This window comes from Penaeus japonicus, unplaced genomic scaffold (assembly GCF_977035675.1).
Source record: "Penaeus japonicus unplaced genomic scaffold, GWHDUDI00000001_assembly GWHDUDI00000015, whole genome shotgun sequence".
Taxonomy (NCBI): domain Eukaryota; kingdom Metazoa; phylum Arthropoda; class Malacostraca; order Decapoda; family Penaeidae; genus Penaeus; species Penaeus japonicus.
In genome coordinates this window covers 35,509,289-35,521,077 of record NW_028234417.1, presented here as the reverse complement: position 1 = coordinate 35,521,077, position 11,789 = coordinate 35,509,289, and the positions used below count along the sequence as shown (strand labels likewise).

At 43.5% G+C, this 11,789-nt stretch overlaps 1 protein-coding gene across 3 annotated transcripts in view; it reads left to right on the top strand.

Annotated features, from left to right (window-relative positions):
• The first annotated feature begins 2,303 nt into the window (after positions 1–2,303).
• LOC122242774 (major facilitator superfamily domain-containing protein 12) overlaps positions 2,304–11,789 on the top strand; it is a 19,419-nt gene continuing 9,933 nt past the window's right edge. For 2 of the 3 annotated variants that reach the window (XM_086544820.1, XM_086544819.1), the window contains exons 1-6: positions 7,679–8,328; positions 8,761–8,866; positions 9,494–9,701; positions 10,073–10,190; positions 10,407–10,616; positions 11,504–11,698. In XM_086544820.1, the coding sequence (XP_086400946.1) occupies positions 8,170–8,328; positions 8,761–8,866; positions 9,494–9,701; positions 10,073–10,190; positions 10,407–10,616; positions 11,504–11,698 (996 nt within the window). In that variant the 5' untranslated portion in view covers positions 7,679–8,169. Of the gene's footprint in view, positions 2,322–7,678; positions 8,329–8,760; positions 8,867–9,493; positions 9,702–10,072; positions 10,191–10,406; positions 10,617–11,503; positions 11,699–11,789 lie in introns of those variants that run through there. The other variant, XM_043000167.2, reaches the window with a different exon arrangement.

Below are 11,789 nucleotides of genomic sequence, written 5' to 3'. Positions count from 1 at the left end.
TCCCTCCCTCCCTCCCTCCCTTACTCACGCACGCACGCACGCATGCAAGCAGACAGATACCGACAAACAGACAGACCGGAAGATAGCTAGATATGAATATTCATAGCTATAAACCCCCCCCCCCACCGTAATAATGTGACTCACCATCATCATTCGGTCACATGCATCGAGCGCTGAACACAATGTAGGCGAAACGTTTTGGTGTTTCGCATTTCCTTTTGAGGTTCGCACGGCTTACTGGCATATGGCTTATGGCTTATCGCTTGGCTATGAATCGTGGGGATCATGTACTGGCTGAATGCGCTGGTTTCTTCTGATTCGGGTGTCTGTCTTCTCGTTCCGAGGTGTGGTGCTCTTTCTGGCTGTCTGTATTTCTGTCTGGCTCTCGTTTTCTCGATCTTGCTTTTTTTTTGTTTTTTTTTGGTTTATTGTTTTTTTTTGGTTTTCTCTCTCTCTCTCACTATCTCGGTTTCTGTTTATGTCTTTCTCTCTCTTTGTCTGTCTGTCTCTCTCTTTGTCTGTCTCTCTCTCTCTCTCTTTGCTTCTCTCTCTCTCTCTCTCTCTCTCTCTCTCTCTCTCTCTCTCTCTCTCTCTCTCTCTCTCTCTCTCTCTCTCTCTCTCTCTATCCCTCCCTCTCCCTCTCCCTCCCTCTTCTCGCTCCGAGGTTGATGCTCTTTCTGTCTGTCTGTATTTCTGTCTGGCTCTCGTTTTCTCGATCTTACTTTTTTTTGGTTGTTTTATTGGTTTCTGGTTCTCTCTTTCTCTCTCTATCACGGTTTCTGTATCTGTCTTTCTCTCTTTGTCTGTCTGTCTGTCTGTCTCTCTCTCTCTTTGCTTGTCTCTCTCTCTCTTTATCTCTCTCTCTCTCTCTCTCTCTCTCTCTCTCTCTCTCTCTCTCTCTCTCTCTCCCTCTCTCTCTCTCTTTACTCTCGCCTCTCTCTCTCTTTGTCAGTCTCTCTCTCCTCCACCCTCTCTCTCTCTCTCTTAATATCTCTAGCTCTCTCTCTCTCTTTCCTCCTCTTCTCTCTCTCTCTCCTTATCTCTCTCTCCCTTCTCTTATTCTCTCTCTCTATCGCTCTCCTCTCTCTCTCTTCCCTCCTCCTCCCTCTCCCTCTCTCCTCCTCCTCTCTCTCTCTCTCTCTCTCTCTCTCTCTCTCTCTCTCTCTCTCTCTCTCTCTCCCTCTCTTTTTCCCTCTCTCCCCCCCTCTCCCTCTCTCTTTGTTTCACTTTTGTTATAGATTTACCAATGTGAGTTTATCATTGACTTTAATGTTATAACACAGGTGTCTTGTGCGACGGTACACTTGTGTCGACTGCTCATGTTTTGCTTGTGCGAGGCGTATCTGCGTCATTCTATGAAACTGTCCTCACTCACTTTAATTCGCCACCATCTCTCTCTCCTTCTCACTATTCCTTTCATCACTCCCTCTCTTTCTTCTCCTCTTCTTTCCCTTTCTCCCCCTCTCTCTCCCTACCCTTCCATCCCCTCCCCTCCCTTTGCATTCTCTACCTCTCGTCTCTCTTCCTTTTATTTTACTATTCCTTTCATTACTCCCTCTCTTTCTCCTCCTCTTCTTTCCCTCCCCTCTCTATCTCTCCCCTCCCTCCCCTCTCTCTCCTTCCCTCCCTCCCCTCTCTCTCCTTCCCTCCCCCTCCCCCTCCTCCCCCTCCCCCTCTCCCTCTCCCTCTCCCTCCCCCTCCCCCCCCTCCCTCCCCCTTCCTCCCTCTCCCTCCCTCCCCCTCCCCTCCCCCTCTCCCTCTCCCTCTCCTCACCTCCTCCTCTCCCCCTTCCCTCCTCCCTCTCCCCCTCCCCTCCCTCCCCTCCCTCTCCCCCCCTCTCCCTCCCCCTCCCTCTCCCTCCCTCCCCCTCTCCCTCTCCCTCTCCCTCTCTCTCTCTCTCTCCCTCTCTCTCTCTCTCTTCCCCTCCCTCTCCCTCTCCCTCTCCCTCTCCCTCTCCCTCCGCACCCTCTCCCTCTCGTCTCTCTTTTCCGCTCAAGGCCATTGGTGAATGAGTCAAGTGTAGCTTACGTTTAATTAAACCATTTTCATGGAAATTGTGAATGTGTTGATATTGTTGTCCCACGGTCACATAGGGTCTTACTCATCAGATAATGAAGGGTGGTCTGATTGAGTACGATTGCGTTATCCTCGTGTTTTATCTCACACGCGCCCTTTCATCTGTACGTTCTCTCTCGTGTCGCGTAGCATCCAGAAACTCCGTTGAATTGTCCGTAAAGGCGGAGATCGGAAAGATCCGGGCGGAGATGGTGATGAGAGGCTTGGACAACCTTGCGGACACCCCCCGTCACAGCATCACATCTGTTAGTTGGTGCTTCTGCCTGCTAGCTACCTGGCTTGCTCTTGCTAGCCTGCCCTGCTGCCTGCTAGCACCGCTTGTGCTCGTTGGAAAATTGAGGCATCCCCCACCCAAAAAAAGGAAAGAAAGAAAGAAAATAAAGAAACACGATTAAACGAAACAAGTGTCGAATTGAAGCTACGCTCGAGAAAGAGGAAAAAAAGAAGAGAAGGAAAAAAGAAAAAAGGAAAAGAATATCAGCAAGGGAAAGAAAAGACTGGCAGATTTTTTTTCCAAAGATAAATGATTTTTTTTATTGGGGCAGCAGGATTTTTTTATATTTAATAATTTTTTTTTTTTTTTTTTTTTATTTGTTTTTTTTTTTGTTTGTGTGTTTGTGTTGTTGTGTGTTTTTTTTTTTTTTTTTTATTAGTTTTTTTGTGTTGTTGTATCTATTTGTGTGTGTGGTATGTAATGTGTGAGTTATGATGATGGTGTTGTGTGTGTGTGTGTGTGTGTGTGTGTGTGTGTGTGTGTGTGTGTGTGTGTGTGTGTTTACATGTGCAATCCATATATGTGATCATTCGCCTCCCTTCTCTTACCTAGCTGACTCTGATGTAGTAAGTAACCTGTAGTAGTAGTAGTAAGTAGTCTTCCTCTCTTGTGGAGTAGTCTGAGTCTCTCCTTGAGTAGTAGTAGTAGAGTAACGAAGTGAGCGAAAAGTAAAGATATTTAACCTCTCTCTGGATAACATTCACCTAATAACATTCACCTGGAAATGTCATCGTGGCATCGAACGGACGGGAGTACGATCAATCTACTCGAAGATTTCGAAGCCCGGAGCGAGACGTTGGTTTCGCACCGCCATAAGACTTCATGACTAGGTAGGCAGAGGCCAGCGAAGTGCATGGAAAAAGCACATATAATCTGGTCATCTGAAAGACTGAGAGCATTTGATCAAGTATTACTTAATAAAGGAATTAACACTTGCTACAGCGGCTGTGGTTTGAAGTATGTTGATATACAGTTAATGATAAATTCGATTCGAGAACTACTTTCGCCGCCGAATACAGAAATCTGTGCAGTTTATTACATTAATTTATTGCTGAAATTGGAATTTATTGTTGAAATTGGTTTTCGTCATGATTGTAAAAAAAAAGGTACGGACATATTTCAATAGAAATTTATGGGTGGATTGTCCATTACCCAGGAATTAGTCGAATTAGACTTTGTAGTGAACCGGATCCGCCTAAGAATCAAACAGCCAGTGAAAGGAGTAGCTGTCATTTTGAATCATCAATGAAAAGGGGTCTGCTGGGAAATTCATTCGAAAATAAATGGTTCATTTAAAAAAGTAAGAGTGAGAAGGAAAGAGGGAGTTAGTGAGTGAGTGAGTTTCATGTCTCTTTTGCTGTGTATTTTTGTACTCTCTTTCTATTTGTCGTTCTCTCTTTGTTATTCTCCTCTTCTCTTTCTCTCACCCCCCCTCTCTCTCTCTTTCTCTCCTTCTTTCTCTTTCTCTCCTTCTTTCTCTTTCTCTCCTTCTCTCTCTTTCTCTCCTCTCTCTTTCTCTCCTTCTCTCTTTCTCTTCTTCTCTCTCTCTCCCCTCTCTCTCTCCCCCTCTCTCTCTCTCTCTCTCTCTCTCTCTCTCTCTCTCTCTCTCTCTCCTCTCTCTCTCTCCTTCTCTCTCCCTTCTCTCTTTTCTTCTCTTCCTCTCTCTCGTCTCTCTCTCTCTTCTCTCTCTCTCTCCTCTCTCTCTCTCTCTCTCCATCTCTCTCTCTCTCTCTCTCTCTCTCTCTCTCTCTCTATCTCTCCTCTCACCCTCCCTCTCTCTCTTTTTGTTTTTTTTCCTTCGCTCCTCTTTTTCCTTCTCTCTCTCTCTCTCTCTCTCTCTCTCTCCTCTCTCCCCTCTCTCTTTTTCTCTCTCTCTCTCTCTCTCTCTCTCTCTCTCTCTCTCTCTCTCTCTCTCTCTCTCTCTCTCTCTCCTCTCTCCTCTCCTTTCACTTTCTCTCTTTTCTCCATATTTTCTTTCCCTCTACGCCCCCCCCCCCTGCTAATTTAGGAAATCATGCTCCTACGGGAAGCAGTAGGTGTACTCAGCACCCCTCCCCCCCTCCCTTCCCTCCCTCCCCACCAAAATGAAGAAAGGTGTTCATCAGCACCGGACGCTGAGTCAAGATCTCGTGACATGTGGTGTTTTTGTAGTGATGGGGATTAGTACTAACGTCATTGTCACCGTCGTTGTTGTGGTGGTTGTCTTCCTTCTTTCTCTTTCTCTTCTTCCTCTTCTTATTCTTTGTTTCCTCCTTCCTCATCCACCTCCTTCTTCTTCTTCTTCTTCTTCTTCCTCCTCCTCTTTCTCCTTCTCTTTCTCTCCCTCATCCACCTTCTCCTCTTCCTCCTTCTCCTTCCTTATCCACCTCCTCCTCTTCCTCCTCCTCTTTCTTTTCCTCCTCCACCTCCTCTTGCTCCTCCACCTCCACCTCCTCCCTCTCCTCCACCTCCTCCACCACCTCCACCTCCTCCATCTCCTCCCTTGCCCCCCCACCCCCCACCCCCCTGCCCTCCTCTTCATCCCCACCGTTATTACTACTCTTATATACCATTAATAATTACGTCATTTCACTTGTTCTCTTCAAGTTAGTTAGTCAGTTAGTTTGTTTGTTTGTTTGCTTTTCGTTTTATTATTCAGTCTCGCTTGAAAGTCACTTCAAACAATAACCGACAAAAGTGGATCCGCTCTAGCTGTTGTCATGGCTGAAAACGGGACACTTTTCCCACTGAGCTCTGGACACGTGACCTTTTTTTTTTTTTCTTTCTTTTCTTTTTTTTCAAGTGATGAATCAGAGACCAAAAGCTTCGTGTTATAAAGGGCATACTAGATCTACGTGGTGAGTAAATATAGGATGAGTAAAGAGAAAGGGAATGAAAGGGAAACTTTTTTTATATATTTATTTATAGGGGGTGGGCGGGTCACGAGTACGTTGGTTAGGTTATCACGTGTTATCAGTGCGGTGGAGATAGAATGGGAGGAAAATAATAGGTCTCTCTCTCTCTTTCTCTTTTTCTCTCTCTTTCTCTCTCTTTCTCTTTCTATCTCTTTATATATATATCTCTATCTATCTATCTATCTGTCTAACTATCTGTCTGTTTATCTATCTATCTCTCTTCGGTCGGTCGGTCGGTCGGTATCTCTCTCTCCTTTTCTCTTTCTCCTTCTCTGTTTCTATATTTCTCTCTCTAATCCAGATCCTCCTCATCATCATTATCAACTATCATGATAAGTCTTCTATTTATATATAAGTACGTACGCACTCTCTCTTTCTCTTTCTCTCTCTCTCTCTCTCTCTCTCTCTCTCTCTCTCTCTCTCTCTCTCTCTCTCTCTCTCTCTCTCTCTCTCCTCTCTCTCTCTCCCTCTCTCTCTCCTCTCTCTCTCTCTCTCTCTTCCTCTCTCTCTCTCTCTCTCTCTCTCTCTCTCCTCTCCCCCTCCTCTCTCTCCCCCCTCCCTCTCCCTCTCGCTCCCTCCCTCCCTCTCTCCCTCCTCTCCTCTCTCCCCTCTCTTCTCTCTCTCTCTCTCTCTCTCTCTCTCTCTCTCTCTCTCTCTCTCTCTCTCTCTCTCTCTCTCTCTCTCCTCTCTCTCTCTCTCTCTCTCCTCTCCCTCTCCCTCTCCCTCCTCTCTCTCTCTCTCTCTCTCTCTCTCTCTCTCTCTCTCTCTCTCTCTCTCTCTCTCTCTCTCTCTCTCTCTCTCTCTCTCTCTCCCTCACTTTATCTCGACAGAGGCTGGAGAGGAGTGAGGCGCGTGTTGCACCAAGGTCGCTGTGCCCTTGATCGTGAAGAGCGGTTGCATACATGTCTGTTATATGTGGGGCAGAGTTTTAGGTTAGGTGCGTGAATGTGGTGTCTTTGGGGGGAGGGAGATAGATAGATAGATGGATTGGTAGATAGATTGATAGATGGGTAGATAGATAGATGGGTATATTAATGGATAGATAGGTAGATGGGTAGATAGATAGACAGATAGATAGATAGAGGAATAGGTAGATGGATAAATAGATAGATAAATAAATGAATAGGTAGATGGGTACATAGATAGATGGGTAGGTAGATAGATAGATTGATAAAGAGAATAATAGAGGAAGAGAGGGAGACAGAAGTAGACGGAGAACCAGTACTAATTGAGGGAATTAGAGCACGAGAAATGCGGAAACACGGGAAGAGGGAAACAGAAAAGAGATGTGATAACAGCGAGGGAGAATAGAGGGGTGGGGGGGAGGACAATGTAGAGGTGAAAAGAGAGAGAGAGAGAGAGAGAGAGAGAGAGAGAGAGAGAGAGAGAGAGAGAGAGAGAGAGAGAGAGAGAGAGAGAGAGAGAGAGAGATCCAAAAAACAACACACACAACCACACACACAAAAAAAAAAAAAAAAAAAAAAAAATATATATAAATAAAACATAAGCATAATATATATATATGGTGACAGCATTTAAATAATTCACACGAAAGGTTTTTTTTTTGTTATAACACCCGTGATGCGTGACATATGGACGCCTTATAGTGGATTAGTTATCGCAGGGGTGGAATGTGGATGTGTTAGCCCGTGTCTCTACGTGTCTCTGTCTGTTTGTCTGTGTCTGTGTGTGTGTCTGTGTCTGTGTGAGTGTGGTGGATGTGTTAGTCCGTGTCTCTACGTGTCTCTGTCTGTCTGTCTGTGCGTGTGTGTATGTCTGTGTGAGTGTGGTGGATGTGTTAGTCCGTGTCTCTACGTGTCTCTGTCTGTTTGTCTGTGTCTGTGTGTGTGTCTGTGTCTGTGTGAGTGTGGTGGATGTGTTAGTCCGTGTCTCTACGTGTCTCTGTCTGTTTGTCTGTGTCTGTGTGTGTGTCTGTGTCTGTGTGAGTGTGGTGGATGTGTTAGTCCGTGTCTCTACGTGTCTCTATCTGTCAGTTTGTCTGTCTGTGCGTGTGTGTCTGTGTGAGTGTGGTGGATGTGTTAGCCCGTGCCACTACGTGTCTGTCTGTCTGTCTGTTTGTCTGTGCGTGTGTGTCTGTGTGAGTGTGGTGGATGTATTAGCCCATGCCTCTACGTGTCTCTGTCTGTCTGTTTGTCTGCCTGTGCGTGTGTGTCTGTGTAAGTGTGTGTGTGTGTGTGTGTGTGCCTAGGTATGTAATGAACACTTGGGTGTATGATTTCTACGCCTGGTGTAATGGTTCCGTTGGTAGGGCACAGCATTCTCGACCTTATGCTAGTCGTGCTGTGGGTGGGAAAGTGGTTCAAAACGGGTTCGAGCTTTTAGAGCCTTTATAACTAACTGTCAACGCTTTATCCCCGGTTGGAAAGGTCAGTATGCTTTACTTTAATCGTTGTTATTGTTATTTCTGTTGATTTTTATCTATTTTTATATATTTTTTTTCAGATGTGGGCGTTTTTATCGGCTTAAAAGAAGGTTTTCCTCCCATGCCGGATCTTCATAAACAACTATAGTGACTGGATTATATTTTCATAGTTTCGTCTCTGCGGTTGAATTACTTATGTGCAGAACAATTATGATATCTTTAGAACTGGAAAACAAAATACGAAGAACACAGTTATCACGACCTTTCAGTTTAATTTATGATATACTTTACTTAAGTTTATGCGTCTTATAGTGAACCGGTTTTTTGCAAAAAAGAAAAAGAAGAAAAGAGAAATAAAAAAAAAAGTTCTCATAAGACATAAAAAGAAACAAAAGAAAAAGGTGTAAAAACAAGAAAAAAAAAAGAAAGAAAATCACTTCTGAAGAACACCCACCCCCCTACACCCCACCCCACCCCACAAGAAAAAATAAACAAACAAACAAACAAACAAACACAGAAGCCGTACCAACCACAAATCCAAGATGGCAAGCCTTACTATACGTACCAGATTCGGGTACGGCGTTGGGCACGTGCTCAACGACCTGTGCTCGGCCATGTGGTTTACGTACCTGCTCATCTACTTCCACCACGTGCTGCTCTTCAACAACTCGCTGGCGGGGGTCGTGCTGCTTATCGGCCAGGTGAGTCTGAGGGGTGGGGGAGGGGGGGTGAGGGGGTGGGGGATGTGGGTGTGTGGGGGAGGGGGATTGTATGGAGATGTGTGTGTGGGTGGGGAGGTGGGGGGATTGTGTGTGTGTGTTTGTGTGGGGGTGTGTGTTTGTTTGTGTGTGTGTGTGTGTGTGTGTGTGTGTGTGTGTGTGTGTGTGTGTGTGTGTGTGTGTGTGTGTGTGTGTGGGGGAGAGTGAGAGAGAGAGAGAGAGAGAGAGAGAGAGAGAGAGAGAGAGAGAGAGAGAGAGAGAGAGAGAGAGAGAGAGACAGACAGACAGACTGAGAGACTGTAACTGTGACTGTGACTGTGACTGTATATAAATCACGATCAACGAAAAATCATAAATAATTGTCTTGAAACTAAACTCTTCTCCTTCTCTCCCTCTCCTCTCTTCTCTTCACAGGTTGCGGACGCCCTCTCGACGCCCTTCGTTGGGAAAGAGGCGGACCGCACTGACGACCTGCCCTTCTGCACGCGCTACGGACGGAGGAAGTCGTGGCATTTGATAGGTGAGTGCCAAGGTAGACAATGCAGGAATCAGTCTTGCATTAGTCAGCATGACGCATGGGGCTGATGTTGGTATTCGTTCGTGCTTTCTGATGTGTTTCTGTAGGGTCTTGCTCTTCACAAAAATGCTTTTTACTATTTTTGAAGGTTAGGGAGAAAAATAGTTAGATAGAGAGAGAGAGATTGAAATGGATGGTAATAGGTTGGGAGATAGATTGAAATAGATAGAAAAGGATGAATAGATATAGATAAGAGGCTAAGATATATATAGAGAAAGATAAACCTCTTTTTTGAAAATGATGAATAAATATAGATAGCGGCTAAGATATAGAGAGAAAGATAAACCTCATTTTCAAAGAAAATGATGAATAGATATAGATTGAGGCTAAGATATAGAGAGAAAGATAAACCTCTTTTTTGAAAATGATGAATAGATATAGATTGAGGATAAGATATAGAGAGAAAGATAAACCTCTTTTTTGAAAATGATGAATAGATATAGATAGAGGCAAAGATATAGAGAGAAAGATAAACCTCTTTTTTAGAGGCATCGTTCATCGTTATACCCGTGATAAACCCATTTACAAAAACGTCTTCCATATGCTCCTTTTCTTTCTTTCCTCCGTCAGGTACAATATGCGTGCTCTGTGCCTTCCCGTTCATCTTCCTGGGGTGCCTCGGGTGCAGCACCTCCAGCGACTGGGCTCAGGTGGTCTACTATGCCCCGTTTGTCATCATCTTCCAGTTTGGTTGGGCTTCCACTCAGATCAGCCATCTTGCACTCATCCCCAATATCACGCAGGATCCAAATGATCGCACGGAGCTCAATGCCATAAGGTTGGTTGCAGGTCTGCTGGTTTGCAGGTTTTGAGGTGGTTGGTTTTCTTCTGGGTTTGTAGAAAAAAAAAATAGATATTTGTGTTTGTTTTGTTTTTTCTTTTCTTTTCTTTTCTTTTCTTTTCTTTTCTTTTCTTTTCTTTTCTATTCTTCTTTTCATATCTTTTCTGTTCTTTTTCCCTTAGGCTATGCTTGTATTCTAATTTGACTTGGGCATAAGGGAGGATGGTAAAAGTTATTGTTTCCATGTGTTTTTTGTAAAGCATACTCATTTTATGAATAGATAAATAAAAGATAAAATAAAATGAAAATAAAATCAAGATAACTTATTTCAATCCCATTCATCATGCTAATACAAATATTTGCAACAGGTATGCATTCACAGTGGCTTCAAACATCACTGTCTACCTTGTGACGTGGCTAGTCTTGGGACTTGAATCCCAAGACCCCGAGGCTGGTATTGGACCCAACGACATCAACAAGTTCAGAGTAAGCTAACTTTTCTTGTCTCGGTACACTAGCTTTGTTTTTGTGTGTGTATGTAGGTGTGTGTGTGTGTATGTGTATTCGTGTGTGTATGCAGGTGAGTATGATATACAGGATTTAATTATATGTCACATATGGGATATATATGTTTTTATTCATGCAACTTATTCTGAAGTTAGACAAGATAGCAGAACAGTGAACCCAAAAATCTTGTTTCAGTACATTGTCTTCATCGTCCTTGGCATTGGGTGCTTATTTGCCACCCTATTCCACGTCCTAGTGAAGGAGGACAATGTGCCAGATTACGGCAACTTGCAGAGGGTGGCCATAAACAATGCCGAGGCCGACGGAACGAGTCCAGCTCCTTTGACTACCTGCGTCCCTGTCCACTGCCGGATGACGCCCACTGATTGGCTGAAGGATAGACAAGTGAGTTGCTGAGAGCTCGGTGTTTATATTTGATTTCCTTTATCTGATTTGAATTATTTGTTATTTTCATTTACATGTTTACAGATAGGGAATACTCAAGTGGGAGATAATTACCATATTGGTTTTATGAGTGATTTTGTCTATTTTGTCCATCATCATAAAAGATAATTCTACAGTTTGTATCTTGAATATTGCAACCTGATTTTTCTTTTGCTGATTCCCTCATTTTTTCTTTATTGCAACATATTGATTGTCGCAGGATTACTCAGTGGTACACTATGCCAGCAAAACCATAAATCCAGGTATAAACATTTATGCAGTGGGAAAATATGCCTTTAGAACTCCTTTTACTAATGCTATTGAGAACCTAACAACCACTTGAAATCTCTTGTTAGTAGAAGTAATCATCGGGAGTTAATGGTAATAAGATAATGATGATGTACGTATTGCTAATGTTATTTATTATTGCAACTCCCTTTGTATGTGCTTTTGGTATGCTAAATATTTAAAGTCAGTTACATAAAGTGTATAAAGTTCAAAATAAGCTTAAGCAGAGTCAGTTGATTAAGATATTAGTATATGATTAAGTAAGGTATTTGAAAGTTGGTTTCTAAATTTTTCTGGAGCTCTTCACCCTAACACAATAGTTTGTAAGAGTATATAGAATATTTAAGGCCAAGTACTAAACAGTAGTCAGCTCCATTCTTAGTGTTACATGTTCATCAAAATCAAGTATAATATCAACAGGTCTTTTATATATCTTATGTTGTCAAGTTATTAATTCTCATTCACACTCATTCCGCACAAGCTGGATATATCAAATAGTTGAAAACCGTCTGGAAAATTTGTTTTCGATCCCCTGTGTAATTCCTAGAATTTAACCTCAGTTCTACCAAGTGGCGTTCCTCTACATGGGGACGAGGCTCTTCTGCAACCTGACACAGGCGTACATCCCCATATACCTGCAAGATTCCCTTCACATGTCTGAAGAATCTGTGGCGTACATCCCCCTCGTCATGTATGTGGCGGGGTTCCTCACCACCATGGTACTCAAAGCAATGAATAAGTTCATTGGACGAAAGGTAAGCTGTTGTTTGGCTTCTTGTTATGGCATTGAGATTGGCTCTAGCAATTGCAATGTTTTTTGTTTTTTTTCTTTTGATATTTTGTTCT